Source organism: Tachysurus vachellii, chromosome 19, assembly GCF_030014155.1.
Source record: "Tachysurus vachellii isolate PV-2020 chromosome 19, HZAU_Pvac_v1, whole genome shotgun sequence".
Taxonomy (NCBI): domain Eukaryota; kingdom Metazoa; phylum Chordata; class Actinopteri; order Siluriformes; family Bagridae; genus Tachysurus; species Tachysurus vachellii.
The window spans coordinates 12,541,009-12,562,262 of NC_083478.1; the positions used below are offsets into that span (position 1 = coordinate 12,541,009).

At 38.5% G+C, this 21,254-nt stretch overlaps 1 protein-coding gene across 3 annotated transcripts in view; it reads right to left on the minus strand.

The window, feature by feature from the left end:
* ndrg3b (ndrg family member 3b) overlaps positions 1-20,169 on the minus strand; it is a 49,553-nt gene extending 29,384 nt beyond the window's left edge. For all 3 annotated transcript variants that reach the window (XM_060893821.1, XM_060893820.1, XM_060893819.1), the window contains exons 1-2: positions 20,024-20,169; positions 3,973-4,056 (exon numbers count right to left, since the gene is read on the minus strand). In XM_060893821.1, coding sequence (XP_060749804.1) covers positions 3,973-4,029 — 57 coding nt within the window. In that variant the 5' untranslated portion in view covers positions 4,030-4,056; positions 20,024-20,169. The remainder of the gene's footprint in view (positions 1-3,972; positions 4,057-20,023) is intronic.
* Positions 20,170-21,254: the final 1,085 nt, after the last annotated feature.

Here is a 21,254-nt window from a genome sequence, read left to right on the forward strand (position 1 = left end):
CTTTTCTTTTGGGTCAGATTTTAACTTAACACTGGTTTGTCTCTGGGAGCAACAATTATATTAAGCACTAAAATACTAAGAAGAAATAATACAGTCAGCTTTAGTGCTTTGCCAGATAATTCAAATGAGACTAATGCTGGCATCATTTACTGTAACATATGCAATGGATGAGTTTTGGCATTTCGTAGTAGGAAAATGAGTCTACACATAACAGGTGGCAGAATCTCAACTGGCTCTGCCATTTGCACTGTTGCATGTACAACACCCATTAAAAAAAACACTCCTGTTCCATAGACAAATGGAATGAGGCATAACAGATAGTACAGGATACCACAACCATGTGTCTGGCTGAAGACATCAGTTAACATCTACAAGGCATGACGCATCTTTACCTGTTTTCACGTCCACATTAAAACCCTCGTCACAGCAAATCACCCTTCACTGAGACATGAGTAATGTGCAGGGAAGCCTCACTTTTTTTAGATAAAAAAAAAAGACTTTTTTTTAATGCCACTGAGAAGAAAAATCAAGACCACTTTCACAAAATGGCAGAAAGCATGAAAAGACACCAATGTAATGTTTGCACACTTTACTGTAAAGATAAAGTTTTTCATAAAAATAAATTACTCCATGGATCAGACTTCAGAACGCTTTGTCTCCATCTGGTCAATTTTTTTAATTCACAATTTTTTTCCTAAGTTGATATATACTTGGAGCAGAGTTTACTTCTTTTCTACAACTCCGGTCTGCTTTCTTTTGAAGCTTTTCCCTTTGTATCTGGACACCAGTGATTTTCTTCCTCTTCTGAGATGAATTATGTATCTAGACCTTGCTCACGGAGCAGATACCAGCAGCTCCTTCTAAAACAGTACCTTGAGGACCCTTGCCATAGATGTGGACATAATCACAGATAAGTCACATGGAGATGGTTGTGTCCTCCAGCATAATACACGACTCCCCCTTTTTGTTATCTGAGAATCCTCAGTCCACTGGTGGCTGACCATGAGACAGAAGAAGAGAAAGGACTTGTTTCTAGTGTCATCAGATGAGATGTTATTTATATTTAGACCAACATTTCTGTGTGTCTATCAGTAGAAACACCCCATGACAACTGAAGGTCTTACAGAAACCTTTGAACCAGTTTCGTCATATTACACTGGCACCTGTGTGGGTCAGACAGCATCATGCTGGGATCCAAATAGAGCACGAGGAACGCTTGTCTGAATGATAGCTGACATCACTTTGGTTTCCTATATGCCGGGAATACTCTGAGAGATCCTTTTTCTGACTCTTATATCTTCAAAGAAACAAGTCTGAACATCAAGATTTGAAATAAAACAGCTGTATCAAATACTAGAACATCATTACCTTCAAAAATCTGGTCAAGTCTCTGGTGAGGAATGGAATCAACGGCTCTGTTTGATATGTAATCAAGATTGTACTGATGATTCTTGCTAACAGCCAGGATGAGAAGGCTTTTTTGAGGCCTAAAGACGCAGTTCCCGATAGCTTCTACAACCAGTCAGTGATAACTCATGGAAGGTTTTGGTTGTGTTAAGGCTTTCTTCAAAAACCCTTCTTCTTGTTGCCGTCTGTGACTGAGTTCAGTAAAATTAGAAGCCACATTTGTCTCAATCTTGGAATCAGGAAAAATTTCTCAGATTCCTTTATTGGCATTTTGGACTGTTGCTTGGTTGCAGTTTGCAGACAGAAGAATACATCTGCTTTAAATGTGGTGGTGGAGCCGAGTGATGTTATGGGTGCTGTTGTGGCTGATGCTGGTATTAGACAGGGAGCAGTGCTCTGTGGTACTGAAGTGGAAGCAATGGGACAGTACAGGTAAATGTCGAGTGTTTGTGCTCCTCACACTCCATGTGTGATTCCACAGCTTTTACTCCTATTGTGCTGAAATTGTAGAAGTTCTTTCACAATGCACTTTTTGTTAATTACCTTGAACTGGCTTCCAGCACAACACAAAATTAGGGTTCTCCAAAAATGTCTTCATGATGGAGCTTCCGTTCAAAATTGCTAGACACAAGTTATAAATGTACATGAAACTAGCAGAAGCATCAATTATTGCTGTTGGCTCCACTCATTCCAGTCTGTACAATTAAAAAAAAAAAAAAGTAAAACAGCCAACTTGCATAGAAAAGCTTCCCATTCTTTACTGACAAGCAACATGTGAGAACAAAGTCAAAATGTATTTAATATCACTGGTATTTTTAGGACCTATGGACAAGTGAAATGTGGTAGCTTAGTGGTTAAGGTGTTGGACTTTTTATTGGAAGGTTGTAAGTTCGAATCCCAGGTCCACCAAGCTGGGACCCTGAACAAGGCCCTGAACCCTTAAGTGCTCAATTGTATATACTATACAAATGCCATAAAAGGTCTTTTTTTTTTTATATTTATAAAAAAAATGAACTATCCATAGACACTCTGATATATCAGCATTTCCTTTTAGTCATTTTACACGTTTACAAAACATATGGTGTGAAACAGATATTCGCCCCATGCAGCCTTAGGGGAGTTGGAGAAGTCGTGCCATAGGCATCCCAGCTTGGAGAGTATTGGCTAAGCCATAGATGGAGCAACGATAACTGTCATTAAACTGTACCACTCTATGATGAGCCAATAAGGTTGTCATGTAAATATCTGCTCCTGATGCTTTAAGAGGGCTCAAGTCCTTTAACAGGGGTCTTATGCATGGCCATTCAGCAAGTAAACAATTACTTACAGCCCAGGATGCCTCCCTGTGCAGGGGAAGCCGTGCCTACCGTCACCTACCAGGCCACTGCAGGGTCCCTAGTATAACAGGCCTTCCCAATGTATCCTTTCATTAAGAGTAGGCTCAGCTCCATGAGACAGGATCCACCCAAGAGAGCCTCCCCAGGGAAGATCTATCTATCTTCTTTGGATTTAACTAAAACTGATGCAGGTCCTGTCCATTTTACAACGTGGCTGATTAGAATGTAAAGCCATGGACATGTACAATCTGTCGGAATAACTTCAGCTTCACTACCTGACAAGCTGTACCCCTTAATGTCAAATCATATCTTCCCATGTGAGCTTTTCTTGCAGCTGAGAAAGTCTATAAAAAAAATGAGGAAAGTCTAGACACAATACAGCAGCTTGTTATTGCTCCAGCTGCCTTTGTAGAAAGGTGAATCACCACGTCTTCTAATGACTTGTTGAACTGGAGTGAATTGCAGAGAGCTGCAAGCTGAATTGAACGTTTTGTAATACTGCACAATCAAAGTGGACAAAATAGCAATCCAGGATAACTACAACAGATGTGATTGTCATGAGAAAGAAGAATGAAATGGTAAGAACAAGTTGTATGCGTGCTGTATGACAAAAGGTATATCAGAACCTGACTATAGCAACCATATGTGGGCCTGCCCAAAACTGCACAGAGGCACAGAACTGTCTAGAATGCATCTAATTGTTGGAAGAAGAAGAAGAAGAAGAGGAAGAGGAAGAAGAAGAAGAAGAAGAGGAAGAAGAAGAAGGAGAAGGAGAAGGAGAAGGAGAAAAAGAAGGAGAAGTAGTAGTAGTAAATGTAAAAGTTAATGTGTGCCATTTTTATATTTTGTATTTTTACAAACACACAAAATGCACATAGAATAGTGACATTAATATTTCTGGTAATAAGGGATCCGGCCTGCTTTATGAAGTTATGTCAAGATTGAGTGGTCTGCAGAGCCCTGACATCAACCCCACTGAACACCCATGGGATGAATCAGAATACTGATTATATGCCAGACACAATGATGTGGTATCCTTCATACAGATAAAAATAAAAGCAAAAGATAATAGAAAAGCACAATGGTGTGTCACCTCTTCTAAAGCATCAATAATAATAATACTACGAGACCCAATGAATATGGTACATCATGTATATTACATATATTATCTGGTACTGTGGTGCGTGTTTGTGTGTGTGTGTGTGTGTGTGTGGAATTAAGGACTCACTTTGTCTGTCAGAAGGGGCTTAATCTCGGTCAGCTGCACATCCTGTAACTCATCCATCCTTGCAATGAACAGCTGTCAAAAGATCTGAGAAACAGGGAGAAAGAAACAGATTAGGAGGGAAAGAGGGAGAGGAAGAGAGAGAGAGAGAGAGAGAGAGAGAGAGAGAGAGAGAGATACAACTTGAATAACAGTAAAGAAATAAAGAGGTGCTGCACTCAAGTAAAGACAGTTCACAGAAATTAAGATTTTCACAAATCCAGTTAGAAGTGTTTTCATTGTTCACGGTAATGATGTTCACTTGAGCCGTTTTTATTGATCATGCTGACCTTCAGTGAAGTCTTATATTAACCAGGGGATGACGCCACTTGTGCAGCATAAAAATCAATCTTTAAACCAAAGCCAGCATGCTTTATAGAAACTTATAATAAGAACAAAGGCGGTTCTAGAAGGCTTTTACAGAATGCCTTTCCCTCTGATTTCTCCTACTGTCATATAGTCTGTCATGCTATGCCAAGATCAGACAATGAGTCACTGCACAGAAAAAAATAAATAAATCCTCACACATCAAGTATAGGTGTGTGGTTGAGAGCAAAAAAGTTGTAATATTAGGTTTCATTGCTACTCTTATTCTTCTGTCGACAACAAAATAAAACAGCAACGAGTTGCATCAATCTCGTCTTTTCATTATATCCTCCAATCCTCCCATTTTTCTTCACCATGCATAATTAGCTATACAGGCAAGGATATGTCAGTGAGAGAATAACTGCAGTCTTTTGGGGGATGCCGAGTAGAATAATCACCGAGGAACATTCGAGGGTGGCGGGACAGAGAGAAATAATACAACGTTAATATAAAAGATTCATATAGATGTAACTAATTAAAAAAAATTTTTTTCTATCACATTTTTTTTATTGTGCTGCTGATCTCAGCTCATCTGGTCTTCTAAGTATTCTTCAGAAACCGTTTAATAATCATTAAATTAAAGGACCACTACGCAAGACACTAAACTGCTCTGCCACAAATTGCTTTCGACGATGAAGGCGATGTCTATGAAGCTTAAGGACATTTTGTGTTCACAGTGTGCAAGAGCTTTTATCCTCATTGTCTGTGCTTTTCTTAATTCCAGGCTCAAGCTTATAATTATGCCTATTACCATAGCTCTCTCCATCCTCAGCTGCGTGTCAGAGAATCTTCCTCGACGAACAAGAAACAGGGCTTGAATGTCTGAGCAGGTGTTGCTTAGGAGTTGTTTTTCTTTAACCAGTAGCAAAACATGATATTTTCGACACTGGTTGAGAAAAACGGGAGGTATTTTCAGTTAAAGATGCATCGATCGCATTTTATTTAAACTGATACCAAAACCAGGCAGCTTACTTGATAAATCAGATATGTTAAAGAACATCGTATTTAGCTCTGGTTATGTTTCCCTGGTTTAAACGGAGGCCATGAAATCTTGAGGTTGAGTTCAGCTTTCAGTAAAGAATATTTGATTAGAAAGAACACTACAGAATTATGTTGCTGAGGATGGTATAAATGGGAGAAGATGCTGTCGTTCCTCCTCTTGATATTTAGGCAACTCACAGTTTTCAGGTTGTGTTGACGGTCACCTTGATCGTATAAAAGTATTTCCATTTTGTGTCAAGGGTTCTTTAGCATGACGGTATAAACGATGCTCTCTGCATCTGATATGGGACATTTGTTTCAGAGCATTGTCATGCGTACAGGAGTATAGCATCAGACCAATACTCAAAATCCACTCGGTGCAGAAACTTCCCTGACTTCCACAGAGACAATAATGTTTCTGTGGAAATGATGTCATGTGCTCTGTCTTACACACATACAGTACACTCATCTAGACACTACAAATGACCGGTGGGAGAGAAACTGCATTTCACACTAATTAACAGAAAGGATGAATAGTGCATTATAAACAGCTCTGTGGTTACTAATTAAGATTTTTTTTAATGTGGAAAGCATTTGGCCAGTTATCTGTCACATGCTGAAGATTCTCACTGTGGGGAGATCAAATTTGAAGGGTGATGCTTTAAGACGGCTCTATTGTGTCTGCCATTTACAGCGGAGTTTGCAGTGGTGGGGTGGGTATAAATCATTATGACAGCTCGGATCAGAATCGTAGCTAGATGAGTGTAACCTGCTATTATGCAACAAGTGGCCCGGGTTGCAAACAGATTAAAAAATAAATTAAAAACGTGTGTAACGCGATGTGATCTGGTGACGTTTCCTGTGAGCAGACGTGTATTTCACATAACTGGAAGGAGTCTTCTGATCAGTAACCTTTGTTACAGTGTGTAAGCACTTTTCTGTTCTATTGACAGAGTGGACATACAGTATTGACAGCTGATTAGGCTTATGTCCCTTCCTCTACGACACATAACTCCTCTTAAACTTGATCTAAGAAAATGACCCAACGCCATCCATACGCTGTGTGAGGAATTCACTCTAAATTAGCATGCTCTTTGCATATTTAGCTGCTTCCCATCTAACAGGTTTCCCCAGACTGCTGCACATGTACCCCAAGCATTAAGGAGTCAGCTTGTGAGTGCATGCTCTGAATCTAAATGGTGCCTCAACCCCATTTCTCATGATAATGTGGGTTGTCTGTGTGTCAGTCCATTCATGAGACCAATTTGCATTAATACAAAAGCGTAAAAGTGGAACACTTCTAGCACATTTATAAAGGTGCAACTCATGATTTCGAAAAACCTTGAGTCTTCTTTAAACTATGCTTTTTAGTTTAGCAGAACAGAACCTGCATGTTGCAAGCTTATCGTCAACTAAAGAAAGAGGAACCACAAAGTTACGAATTCCAAATGAACAGTAAAGTGATGCTGACGGTCTTATGGTTGATTATCGACACTATCAACACAGGAACGAAAAAAGAACAGCAAATTATAGATGGAAAACCTCTGAACTATTAGACTATACGCTGATCAGCCATAACATTAAAACCACTGACAGATGAAGTGAATGAGATTTGATTATCTTGTTTCAGTGGCACATGTCAAGGGGTGGGATATGTTAGGCAGCAGATGAGCAGTCAGATAGTAAAGTCAATGTGTTAGAAACAGGAAAAATCAAGAATAAGCATCTGAAAGAGAGCAGTTCTTGTGGGGTGTTGCCAGTAAGCATTGGTTAATACCTACCAAGATTGGTCCAATGAAAGACAACCAGTGACAGGATCATGGGTGCAGAAGGCTAGAGGAGTGAAGACTAGCCCCGTCTGGTGCCCTCCCACAGAAGAGCTACTGTAGCACAAATTGCTGAAAACAGTGAATGCTGGCTATGATAGAATGGTGTCAGAACACATAGTGCTCCACAGTTCCTACTGTGTATGAGGCTGTGTAGCTGCAGACCAGTCAGAGTACTCATGCGGAGTACTCATGTACACCAAAATGTCCTACAGTGGGCACACGAGCATCAGAACTGGAGCATGGGGTAATGGAAGACGGTGGACTGGTCTAATGGATCCTATTGTCTTTTACATCACGTGGATGACTGGGTGCTCGTGTGTCACTTACCTGGGACATAGTCATTTAACAGCACAAACCGAACCTACACAATATTAGGCGGTAGGTTTTTATGTTAAGGCCGATCAGATTATATTCATGAGTTCAGCAGATTTGTGCCGAGAAGCAAAGCCTGCATGATAAAGCCAAAACTAAACTGAGGCAAAATGTAAACAACCAGCTAATGACCGGCACATGAATTAGGATTAGAAGGATAATCTGTCTGATGTCTAATAAGCTAAAAATAAAATGGAAGCTTTGCCATTTGAGTAATTCATGCGAAGTAGAAAGCAGAACAACAAATTTAAAAACTGGTAACGATGAGGTTTTCTTGTGTGGGGACAGGTAATAAAATGTAGTGAGAATAACCCATACTTGTTTTTGCTGTCCTTTAAAGCTAAATTAAATGTAAACAAAATCCTTGCCCTATGACAGAGTATTTACCATCATGAGCAGCTCTGGTTGAAAGAGTACTTTCAGAGCCAGGTCTCCATCTGAGCCCCTTCAGCTAGTGTAGAGCTTTTGGTGAAGCATGGTAGCTGATGGAGGATGATCTGGCCTCATTTTTAGATGCAACTACAGTGAAAATGGTGAAAAAACTACCTTGTTGTAGGCACTGTATCCAATATTCAAGGAAGACCGAACACATACTGTAAGTGCAAAGACGACTCACTTAATGGACAGGAATTTCCATAGCAATTTAGATACTCTACCAAAACTAAGAGGAAACTAAGCAGTTTTCCAGTCATTTGTAAATGATATCAAGCATCTACTGTAGACATCAAGTGTGACTAGATGTAGCAGAATACTCAGTAAATGGAAATGAATTTCTTCACTTTACTGTTTATGTCAGTGTTACCTTCCACACCCACAATCAGACAGAGGCGTAATCGTCTCTACAGGTACATTTTCCCAACATGATCTAAATGACGTAAATGTAAAGTAGAAATATCTAGCAGAAGCAAAGCTCTAAGTGCTAGCAGACAGAGGCTTATAGAGATGTGAGAAAAAGAGAAAACAACAGCAACAACTCCAGTGCCATATCTGCCATGTTTATTCTGAGCTAATGTCTACCCATTTAAAACCAGCAAATCATTCTTACTATCTTTCTCTACCTGACTCAAGGTGGCTTTACTATAAGTAATTACTTCTAAATGAATGATTCATTATACTAATTGTCCACAAGCCCATCTACAAGCCACAAGCCCATGCCGATTCAACCTATTCCATCCTTCCATCCATAAAACTCTGTCATCATTTAACTCTTGCACATGCGCACACATACAGAAGAGCAGACTCTCTCCTCTCCTGAAGTCCACATTGATCAGTGCAGCCCGTCTGATTAACGGTGAGCTCGAGCCCATCCTTTTCTCCTCGTCACCATAGTAACCAGGCTGTACGCTGCCGGTGGCATCAGAGAGAAGCATAATTACTCCTCTGAGCGCACACTCTTCACCGTACAGCATTTCAAACCTCAGCCCCGAACCTGACTTAGCATCATCACAGAAACATGTCTCGGGGCCGCAAGTCAGGGACAAATGAGATGTTCAGGAAGTCTAAAATAAAATGTGCCAAATAAACAAACTTCTCATTCCAACAGGAGATTATCAGGCTTTGTGATAAAGCAGCAAGTCAAGTCTCTTTACCCTACAGTATGAGGGTTACCTTGTACTTGTACATGCGTAATGACAAAGCTGAATCTAATCTAATCTAATGATGAAGTACATTTAACTGTTTCAGCAGCACAAGTGCTTTAGACACTGGCTTAAGGCAAGGCTGCTTGATGTGTAGCAGCAATTCAGTGTATTTACTTTACACACCACTGCTTTGTGGTATATTTCCAGCCGACTGTGAAAGTTGCAAACTGAAGAACACGTTAACGGAATTTATATTAATTGTGAAATGTAATTATGTTTTACAGACGCACAAGGTGTTTTATTTACACTGCTCCCCAAAATGAAGAGAACACTTGAACATTACAGTGCAACACCAACAGCAAGACAACCCACAAAGAGGAGATCATTTTTTAAATGAATTAATAACACATTTATTTTTGTAAATAATCTTTTCCAAATCCAAATATTATTTTTCTTTCCATTTGTAACAGAAGTGAATTCAGTTCAGTCTTTTCTTTTCCGTCTGTGATTTGTAGAAACTAAATGAACCCTGACAGATGTTATTAGCCCAGCCCTTTATAGGTTGCTGTTAATATCTCTGCTGCTTTCATGATAAAAACATCTTTTTGGCATGTGCAAATATATTGTTTGAGAAATAAGATGAATGATGAAACTATGTATGTGATGAAGTGTATTCTATTGAATTCGGTGTGAGATGTCCACAGTGTCAACACAGCAGAACCGGTTGCAATGCAGTTAGGGTTTTTATGTTAATGTTTGACAGTGTTGTATAATATACAAGCCACAGTTGGGTGAACAAGAAACAGTCTCTTGCGTTTCTGTGGTCAAAACAAACATTTCATTGTTAATGACAAACTTTTTAAAAATAGACTGGAAATGATCTTGAGTCAAGATCAAAAAAAACTTGTGTCGTCAGAATTACTGCTTATTGCCTAGCAGCAATAGTTACTTACCTCACTGTTACTTACAATAGTTAATTACCTCACTGTAGTATGTCGTTTCCTTGTGGAATCTTTTTTTAATAAATATTGTGTTAAACCCAAGGCCCATGATTTACATTCATGATTGTCTCCGGAAGCAGATTTATTTCATTGTCTATAGACAAACATCGCCTGAATCCATGTATGCAAGTTTCCAGTTCCCAACTCAATCAGCTTTGCAATTCTCTGAAAAATGACTCTTAACCTTTTACTCTTTTCTCTTTCTTTACTTCAATTGAAACAATGATAGTGAAAAACAAGTTGTTGCTTAATAATGAAACACGTTTTAGGTATTTCCTGACACATGACAAAAAATACAATGAAAAATTAAATAAATATTGGCATTCGAAATACAAGACACACACACAAAAAAAAAAAAAGTTTTTGTTTCTTTATAGATGTTGGAAATGTTCACAATTATTATTCAGATCATTAAGATTGAAAGGTGTAACTTACTTTCCTCTCTGTCTTTCTAAACATGTGGCAGAATGTGTTATGGTCTGATGAGACCAAAACCAAAAGGGGATAATTCCATATATCCAAAAGGTAACACCAAAAGAATACCCACAGTGCAGCATGGCGGTGGCAGCATCATGCTTTACAGCTTCATTTCTTCAGCCAGAACTGTGGCTTTTATTAAGGTGGAGGGAATCATGAATATCTACAAATGACAGCATGACAATGAATTAAACCATATACCTATAATTCAATAAATGATCTGAAGGAAGATGAGTGTTTTTGAATGACCTAGACCTGAATGGCCTAGACCTGAATGTGGTGAACAGACGTGGGCTGTGCACAAGAGATGTGCCAAGCCAAATTGTGCCACACTGATAGACTCTTAAACAAAAAGATGTGCGAGTGGTGTAAAAATAAAAAGGTGCTTCAACAAAGTATTAGTTTGTTAAAAGGGTTCGCACATGGGTTGTGTAGCAAGGCTATCGTAATGGTTTTCATTTTTCCTCTAAAAACATTTTGGATCGTGTTCATTAATTTATTTCACACTGATGGTGGAAAAAGTTCTGATATGATTTAACTGGATTTTTAAAAAAATCTTTAATCACAAAAAAAACTCGCCTTTTTAACAGGGGTGTGTAGAAGAAAGATCCCTTGTATGTACGGTATGTACATTTTTGTATGTGTAGATAAACAAACACTAAACTCTGCATTATTGTGCTCACTGACCAGAATCATTCATTCACAGGACACGATAGAACAGTCGTTTGCTTATGGTGGTGGTTTGTCTGCATAACGGCGTTCGAGGATATAAAGTGCCGCAGCGACTAGACACAACTCGATGTTTGCAAGTCCATGTAATATTTAACAGATCGTGCTGTAGTCAGGATCACTTTACTAGCACATGACCTACATCACATCCACACATTTCACCCAGAGACAGATGGCCAATGTGCTGGGGTAGTGTGGAGGTAAAACAACTGTGTGTCTGAGGGAAGGTCAAACTCATATCTACGCTGAGGTCTTTCTCACAGCAAGGGGGATTTATCCCTTCCTCCTTCATGCTCAGTCGATCAGTCAAGGACAAATTGCTCTCTTAAAAATACCACTGCATTTCCATTACAACTGCAGACGACGCTGCCAGAATTAGGTACAAAATTCAACCACAAAGCTCTTGTTAAAGGTGCTTACAATGAAACCTCCTTAAACAAGTAACCGTTCTGGATAATACCATACAATAGACTTTGAGAAGGGATCTAACTAGGAGACACATTGGAGAGTATAAACTATGATACACTCTAAAAAATTCAAATATGTCTTTAAAGATATATAAGAACCTAAAGTTGTTGTGTTTACTGGAAGGCTCAGGATTAGAGCTGGACAGCTTGGTGCCCGGTCTGTGAAGACAGCTGAGAAATCCAGGAAATGGGATGTAAATAATAAATGATTTTGGTAGCTAGAAAGCTTTCATATTTGCGCAGGTTCGTGCCACTATCAATGTTGAACTTATGAAAGTGTCATGAACTTATCTATGCAGACAAGACACAGGAGCTGTGTATTTGTGTAAAGTACTGCAGACTGACATCACAGCAAAGCTTATCTGCATAGAACACTTAATCATGCAGTATGCACTTGCGTTAACACACTTCTCAGACATTTAAAAGAAACTGTTTAAATACAGAAGATAAGGACTTTTTCAGGAGATTCAGACTGAATTAAAATCACAGCAGTCATAGGCAGCCACTTCAATTCTAATAGAACCTCAAGGCAAAAAAAAGATTAAGCCAATAACTTAAATTGGGATTTCTTTTTTTTTCAGGGAGCAGATTTTCTACTGTTAATTAAACAATAACCTCCACAGAGATTATATCAATTACAGAATTCTGAGATGCAGTCATGCACTTGCAGTTATTTCTGAGTGAAATGAATGAATGAATGAAAATGAAATTCAAAAAAGAATGTTTTTTGGAAGCTATGTATATTTGTAGTAAACAACACTTCGTTCATACACTGTTTTGTCTGCTTTTTTGTGTTGTATGGCTTCGATAACAGAGCTATCGCTTCTTAACAACAGAGCAGAATAACATTCAACAGGCTGATTATTCTAAGAAGGGGGAAAAAAATCATCAGATCGCTTCCAAAGAATAACTTGCCAGGCCAAGCTTACAAGCCGAGCTGACTCTCAGTGTTGAGATTATGAAGGCACTGAAAACCCAGCGAGTATCAATGAGTGATGGAACACTGAGCTGCACAACTGCAGGAACACAAACTCCTTTAAAAGAGCAACTGAGAAATGTTACATGAAACTAGCTGTGCAAATCACTCTTCATTCTATAAAACCTAATAAACAACTAGTCCTATAGACCATTTGTAATGAATAGCCATGAGAGCAGGAAGTGATGTCGCAGTTCCTAAGACACATCCAGTTGGTGGGAAACAGCATTCGAAAGAATTACCAAGAACCATAATCTGTGGGTCTGGTAGATTGATTTAAGGACAAAATGTCAACATGAGAATGTTTCCTCAGGTCACAGATGAACGAGGCAGTTAATCTTCCCCTTACATATTGAACCAGAACCACAAAAATTGCAGCAACATTGATCCAAACCGCACTTTAAAACAGGAGGCCAATACAAGCTGCATGATCTTTCCTAAATGAGTGAATAAGGACATGTTAATGTCTTCCTTTGCAAAACAAACTCATCCATGTCTGGGTGTAAAGTGTATGCTAATTTCATCTTCCTCCTAGCAGTAAACCATGCTGTGTGTTCACTAACTGCACAATACACAATCCAGATGCCTTTAACATTAGCCAAGCAAATATTACACACCTTTCCTCTAAGATTGGTGCAACTGGAAATGTAAAATTTTAGTTTTTCCGCCCATCGAATCTTTATGTACATCTGCTGAATTCAGTAGTTAGTTTAAGGTCAAGCTGTGGATTGGGCACTTCATCAGTTGCCCTGCCGACTAACCGAACCAACCTGACTGCCCCTTTAAGTTTGTTTAGTCTTTGTTTATGTTCAATAGTTGAACTTTGTTGTATTTTATGTACATGGCTATTTGACAAGTACTGACATGGAACAAACACTGCATATGCAGAAACATCCTAAAACCTGGATTCAAATATCTATAATAATTTTAGAATGAATGAATGAATGAATGTTGTAAACGCATCCGGTGAGTCATTGTTTATATGTAGGTTTGTATGCAGGTAGGTTGAGAGGTTGGAAACAAGCACTAAAAGTAGAGTGCATCTCCTACCATCTGTAATTACCTTTGTTTAGAAAATATTATCTGTTCATGCTGAACAATGTCTTTGTATTTAGTTTCATCCCTAATGCATACTGGACATGTGCCTAGCTTTGCAACTATGTGTTTGGTATCAGTGCATTTAAGAGCACAATTAAAAAAGTATTTTGTGATACAACAAAGAAAGAGAGTCACCATCTCCCCAAGGTCCTGTTTGGTTCTTGATCTAGGTCTGTCATCAGCAGGTATAACCACAATCAAGTGAGATATTCTAATGAAAATTGATTATGCCATGACAAATCATCTATTTTTCGCCTTCTGCTACGGACTGATGCCTGTCCACTGTCCCCTGGAGAACACTGCAGCCTGTAATACTGGGAAATGACATGATCCAAACAGGCAGATGAGCACCACTCGAGTGGGTGATGTCCTCGACTCAATCCCACCTTGCTTCCTGGCCAGACACCAGAAATAGAAGCTGCCAGTGTAGTGATGGAGGCCGTTGAGGAGCAAAGCAGACAGGAAGTGTGGGGTGTGAGAAAACACAGAGCACAAAGCTGTTGCCCAGGGAGGCTGTTGGTATGTGAGATGACAATATCAGTTGATATGAAGAGAGTAACAACAAGCCATGGGAGACCACACCATGAACCTGGTTGAGAAAATACACTGCACTCAGATGTGCCAGTGTTTGAAACACACTGCGCACGATGGGTTCAGGATCCAATTAACGTGAAAGGTTTCAGCATGATGTATTGGCATAGGGACAAGACCTGAAAGCAAAATCTTTCATATGAATTCAGAACCTACAGTAAAGTGTTACAGTAGCGTATCTAACGTGGAGTCACCAAGCCTAATGTAATCAGGGGACATCAAGTAATAAATTATATAAGCTTGGCTTGGACAGAGTACAGGCTTTAACAAAATACCCTGCACATCAAATGCCAAAAAGAAATCGATGATTCAACTGGATTTTACTGAACGTCCACTGAGACAGGCAGTGAGAAACAGTCCGCAGGTGGCTTAGCAGCTAAGCAGCCTGCTTTCTCAACATGGCAGCAGGGGAAAAACCCAGCCAGGTGTGGGCTGCATCAGCCAGCGCCGTTCCCAAGCCTGGATAGAAACCAGCTTGCATCCGCCGTAAAACCTGAGCCAACTCAAATTTAGATTTATTTCTGTTGCACAAAATAGTGTTTCCACATAACTGTGTGATGCTGATCCATTAAAAAAAGGTGCTTGTCTTCTGTACTTGGCAAAATGCATGAAACTGTTTCAAATATTTCTTACCTATGGTCAGATTGTGTCGGGTTTTTTGTGTGTAGCTGAGCAGCTGGCAGGATTTGGGATCGAGAAGCACATGCTGGTAATACATGAAATCTATAAACCAACTGGAGCATGTTATGTTGAAATATACATTTCATATACAAATTAAAAAAAGAAAAGAAAAAGGTTTAATATATATAATATGGTAGATCAATAGATTTAATGAACAAATCAAATCAAACCTGAAAAAGGAATTACAACCCACAGATGTGGAAAGTTTCCAGTTCTAATAATGTAGCTGTACTTTCCTGAGCTCTTTAGCAGTCTAAAGCATTGACCCATCCGTACGGCGTAGTAAGCAGTCGCACAGGATACACAGACAATCACAGGAGCACTTTATGCACTCGTGGGGTTTTTTTCTCATATTCTCAATTTGCTAATAAACAGAGATGGATGATGTGATGCTTTTATATACTGAATAATTAAAGTAAATTTTAAGGACATGTACCAAACAGAGTGATCTGATAACACAGAGAAAGCATGCAAGTGTCCAGAAACTGTGTGAAAACAAACTAAAAAAATGGCACAGCTTACAAAAAAACGAAAAGTGATGAAAAGATATCAGTGATGCTATGACATTTTATCTAGTCAAGGAAATAATACCACACCAAACCAGTTGGAAACTATGGTTTTAAGCTGATCCTTATGACTTACTGACTCACAAATAGTTTTTGACACTGCTATTCCTCAGCGCTACACAGAACGGAGTGAGAAGAGCAACAAAATGCTGGAACATTGAAACACAAACCGCTTATATTGAAAAAATGTTAAAAATAACAATATAAAATCAACTCAGTCAACGTAATCAGATTTAAATATGTTTAAATCTGAATACGTTGACTGAGTTGATTTTATATTGTTATTTTTAACATTAACATTTATATTATTTTTAAATCCAGGCTTGATTTTTGTTAAGAAGTGCACTTTGTTCAAGTTAGTTTGAAAAGGTACTTTGGCCCAGGTTGTGTCTGTTATTCTTTTCCTTTTAGGTTGTGTTTCTTAAAGCTATGTCTTCACCATTAGGGAAAACTCGTTTGATTTTTCTCTTCAGTAACTTGAAACATAAGGGCTAAGCCTATGGATCATGACCTATCCTGAAGGACAGTGTGATCATTTTGAGCACCAGGATCGGTGATAAAGAGAAGATGCAGTGAAGCTGACTGCATGAGCTGGGCCTTAATATTCTCTGTCTCAAATATGAGGGTGCTGCTTGTGCTCAACCAATATTTATTGCTGTGAACCGGTCTTGGGGTCGGTGGGTGCTGTAACACTCAAAATCCCACTATCTGGTGTCACCCAAAACAGGCTAGATTTTCTTCTGTTCTGTTCTGTTCATGTCGTGTCAGAGTGTTTGTTTTTTTCTTGCCGCTTTTTTCTTATTAGAGCTACATCCAGATTTAAAGCTGCTTTGTGACACACTCTGCATAATCTACTCTGTGATACAACTGAAGTTGGGGGGGGTGTCCTCTGGAGGAAACAGCTAAATGTGAATAAAGATATCCCTGACCTGACCTCTCAGTTCTATTACACTACAGCTAAAAGACATTCTGAATAGAAATATAGAGCAAAACATGCTTAACACAGTGAACAAAAACACAGATCATCACACTAATAAACAGGCCTGTATGAATAAAGGACATAAAGCTACAACCACTCGTGACTTTTATATTTCTATGCCCTCGGGTGTCACATGAGACTAACTGAGAGTGAAGTGTGTCCTGCTCAAAGACGTGACCCCACGCTGTACGTGATCCATATTCCAAGCTGCAGCCATGGATCGTACAGCAATGCTGCAGCTTCATAGATTTCCTCACCCAGTATTTAAGGAAAGTGGGTTAACGGCAATGTATGCAGCACAAAGAGATGTGTGCGCGTTCACAAACACCTTATGCTTTGTGAATTTCTAACACTATGACCTGCACTAACAGCATGTTTGAGCCCAACAAATGAAAGCCACATTAATGCAGCAGAAGCAGGCAAATCGTCCATGAAATTTTATATACGACTAATAATACATACCTGCTGGCACATTTCTCACTGCCACATCCTGAATTCTCAACAGACATAAATACATCCTTAATTCTCCCTCAGATGAAGGAGTGTGGGCTTGATTAAAGATGAAATATATATTACAGCTCACTTTATATTAATTTAAGATTAATCGCCTGATTTCTTATTACACAGTGCTGTAAGGATGTACTGTTCAAGACACATGCAGGTCTCCTGTGTAACAGCTGTGAGCATAACTGTAAGGTGCTTTTCTGACACCACAACAAAAACAGAAGATATTTTACAACGCTTCAACACTAACTGCCTAAAGCACAATTCCTTTAAGTGGGCTGATTTTATCACGTTTCTCACTAGCTAGTGTGAAGTACACAAGTATGTTTGTGTCGGACAGGCAAGGCACTTTCTATGATGAGTACAAACACACCACGTCAATCACAGAAGCCAGGACAAACGTACAATACTCCAGTCTTATTTACCAATGACACATTTTTTGATTAAACTCAACATGGTGATGTGAAGCTGATTATTGATTATTTTCCAAAACTGTATATGCTGACATGTTTTATTCCCCTTCCATCACAGCAATTTGCTGATGATTACAAAGTTCTGTTTATTAAAACAAAAGAATGCACTCTTCGTCTCTGTTTATAGCTACGTTTAACATAGTGGAACATCTGCGGGAAGTTTCTCAGTCAGTTTGTTTCTCGTTGTTATCGTTTATGTTATAGTGCTTACACAACAAACAGCCATTCGCGCAGCAGCCTTTCTTTTGTTTCTTAATCTCTCACACACACACGTTCACACACACACACACCTTTACTTTGTTTTTAAAATGCAAAGAGCCCTGTGGATGCAGTTACTACAGAGATAATGACATGTTGCAAATTAATTTAAAGCTGTTATTAGGGATGGTATAAAACTTGTATGCTTACATTGTGTACTCTATAATGTAGTTGAATGTTAGAAGGGTAGCATCATCTTGGAAAGAACAGTTTCCCTTTTGATGTCAAATACAAGTAATGTGACATCGCTAGCTTAAGCGGAAAACAGTGACTTTTCAAATTGTTTGAAAATAAAAAAAGGCCCACAGCGAGGGCTAATTTAAAAAACATCTGTAAGCTGTCTTGTCCACTGGAGTGTCACTGGCCATCTTGAATTTTTTTTTTTTACTCATTCAGCAAAGGTGCCTGGTTGTATTTATTCTACATTGTGGTGCAGAATAGTGCAAAAGCATGTGATTTGGGATAAACCTGAAAACATTTCTATCATATGCATCACAAGTAGGTTTGTAAACAAAGATAATAATTCAGTAATGCTGCATTGAAAAAAATAGTACTTAATATCTGCAACCATACCTTTTTATATTTATGAAATAAGGGTATATTTATAACAAAATTTTATAACTAAATAAATATCACTACATATCTAAGCCAGCATCAACAATTTCAGACATCTGTGCGACAGCAGCTCTTCTGCTGGATCAGACCAGACAGCCTGTGGCTTGTCTTCTCTCTCCACACGCATCAATGTGCCTTGAGCACCAATCACCCTGTTGTCCTTCCTTAGACCACTTTTGATACCGGGAACACGCCACAAGACACAAGCTTGTTTTGGAGATACGCTGACGTGTCTTTAGCCATCTTCTCCTTACTTTTTTCTTGTTTCCAATACATCAACTTTGAGAACTGACTGTTGCTGCCTAATATCTCTCATCCCTTTCCAGGTGCCATTTACTTCACCTGTCAATGGTCTACAGGTTTGCAAACAAATTAGCAGTTTATAAAAAGTAATAGTAATAATATCACGTATTACTTAATGTTTACAATTTGACAATTTTAACATTTATAAAGTACATAAATTTAAGTATAACATTTTATCAAAAACCATCCAGTCCATCTTTACAAAATAAAAAAAAATAAAATAATAATAATAATAATAATAATAATAGCCTTCATTCCCTCAACTGCTTTTAATGTAATGGCTGATTGATTTTTTTATATTTATAAAATAAATCAATACCTAAATAAATAAATGAGATGGAAATTTTAAAAGAAAAAATCTGATGAACAATGTAAATAATATGTAAAATCTCTAACTAATAAATATTAAATATTAACATGCTTCCATACAGTTTTTTATATAATATATATATTTTTACATTTTTAACTTTTTTCATTAATAATAATTAATAAGAAAATCCACTATATATATATATATATCAAAACGCATATTGTGAGTTTATTAAAAGATCAGTTTTAAACAGTGATATCAACTTGAATAAACTTGATGTGTTCATTATGTCCCATTTTTAACATAGACGTTAGCTTTATGGACACTTGAAGTAAAAGGAAATTTACTGTAAGTGATTTATTTAACTATCTAAAAAGGTATAAAACATATTTTGGAATAAATCATTTGAATAATGGAGTACAAATACAGTAAACAGAACGAGCTACTCGGTTGTCCTGCACCTATAATGGAGATGAGTGACCTTCTGGCATTGAGCCTGTGTGTACAGTGGACTCTGATTAGCCAGCTAGCAACACACAGGTCGCGTTTATTTAGTATCCAAACTTCATAAGTTCTTACAGCGGATTATTAGTATTCAGTGTTCCCTCAATTTCTAAGGTGTGTAATATAAACAAGACATTCACGCTGAAGGTGAATGTTCCTGATCGCTAGCTCGGGTAGAATGACAGCTAGTTAACGGAGCTAACTGTTAGCCAGCTAGCAAAGGTACTGAGGCTGCGGCTCATACATACGCGTTAGGTTACACACTGTTGCGCAAAAATGTCTGCGAATTAAATGATAGAAATTGTGAAAAGTTGACTGAGTAATGAGGGACACGTGAAGATTAAATAGTACTCACCGTTCTGTTAGGAGAAAATAGCAGAAGCAGGGTTTAGACTCAGGCGTGTGAGTGTGAACGCTGGCTGTGAGCTCTGTACATCTCCACTCACTGTAACGGCGCTATTGCTCAAAGAGGCGGAGTCAAGAGCTACCATATGGCTGTGGCTCAAATTACTGTCTGTATCTGTAGCTCAGACTACTGTCTGTATCTGTAGCACAAACTACTGTCTGTAGCTCAAATTACTGTCTGTATCTCAAATTACTGTCTGTATCTGTAGCTCAGACTACTGTCTGTATCTGTAGCACAAATTACTGTCTGTATCTGTAGCTCAGACTACTGTCTGTATCTGTAGCACAAACTACTGTCTGTAGCTCAAATTACTGTCTGTATCTGTAGCTCAGACTACTGTCTGTATCTGTAGCACAAACTACTGTCTGTAGCTCAAATTACTGTCTGTAGCTCAAATTACTGTCTGTATCTGTAGCTCAGACTACTGTCTGTAGCTCAAACTACTGTCTGTAGCTCAAATTACTGTCTGTATCTGTAGTTCAAACTACTGTCTGTAGCTCAAACTACTGTCTGTAGCTCAAATTACTGTCTGTATCTGTAGTTCAAACTACTGTCTGTAGCTCAAACTACTGTCTGTAGCTCAAATTACTGTCTGTATCTGTAGCTCAGACTACTGTCTGTATCTGTAGCACAAATTACTGTCTGTATCTGTAGCTCAGACTACTGTCTGTATCTGTAGCACAAACTACTGTCTGTAGCTCAAATTACTGTCTGTATCTGTAGCTCAGACTAGTCTGTAGCTCAAATTACTGTCTGTATCTGTAGCTCAGACTACTGTCTGTAGCTCAAACTACTGTCTGTAGTTCAAACTACTGTCTGTATCTAGCTCAAACTACTGTCTGTAGCTCAAACTACTGTCTGTAGCTCAAATTACTGTCTGTATCTGTGGCTCAAACTACTGTCTGTATCTGTAGCTCAGACTACTGTCTGTAGCTCAAACTACTGTCTGTAGCTCAAATTACTGTCTGTATCTGTAGTTCAAACTACTGTCTGTAGCTCAGACTACTGTTCTGTAGCTCAAACTACTGTTCTGTAGCTCAGACTACTGTTCTGTAGCTCAAACTACTGTTCTGTAGCTCAAACTACTGTTCTGTAGCTCAAACTACTGTCTGTATCTGTAGCTCAGAATCAGAATCAGATTCTGCTGAATTCTAATTCGAGGAATTTGTTATAGTGACAG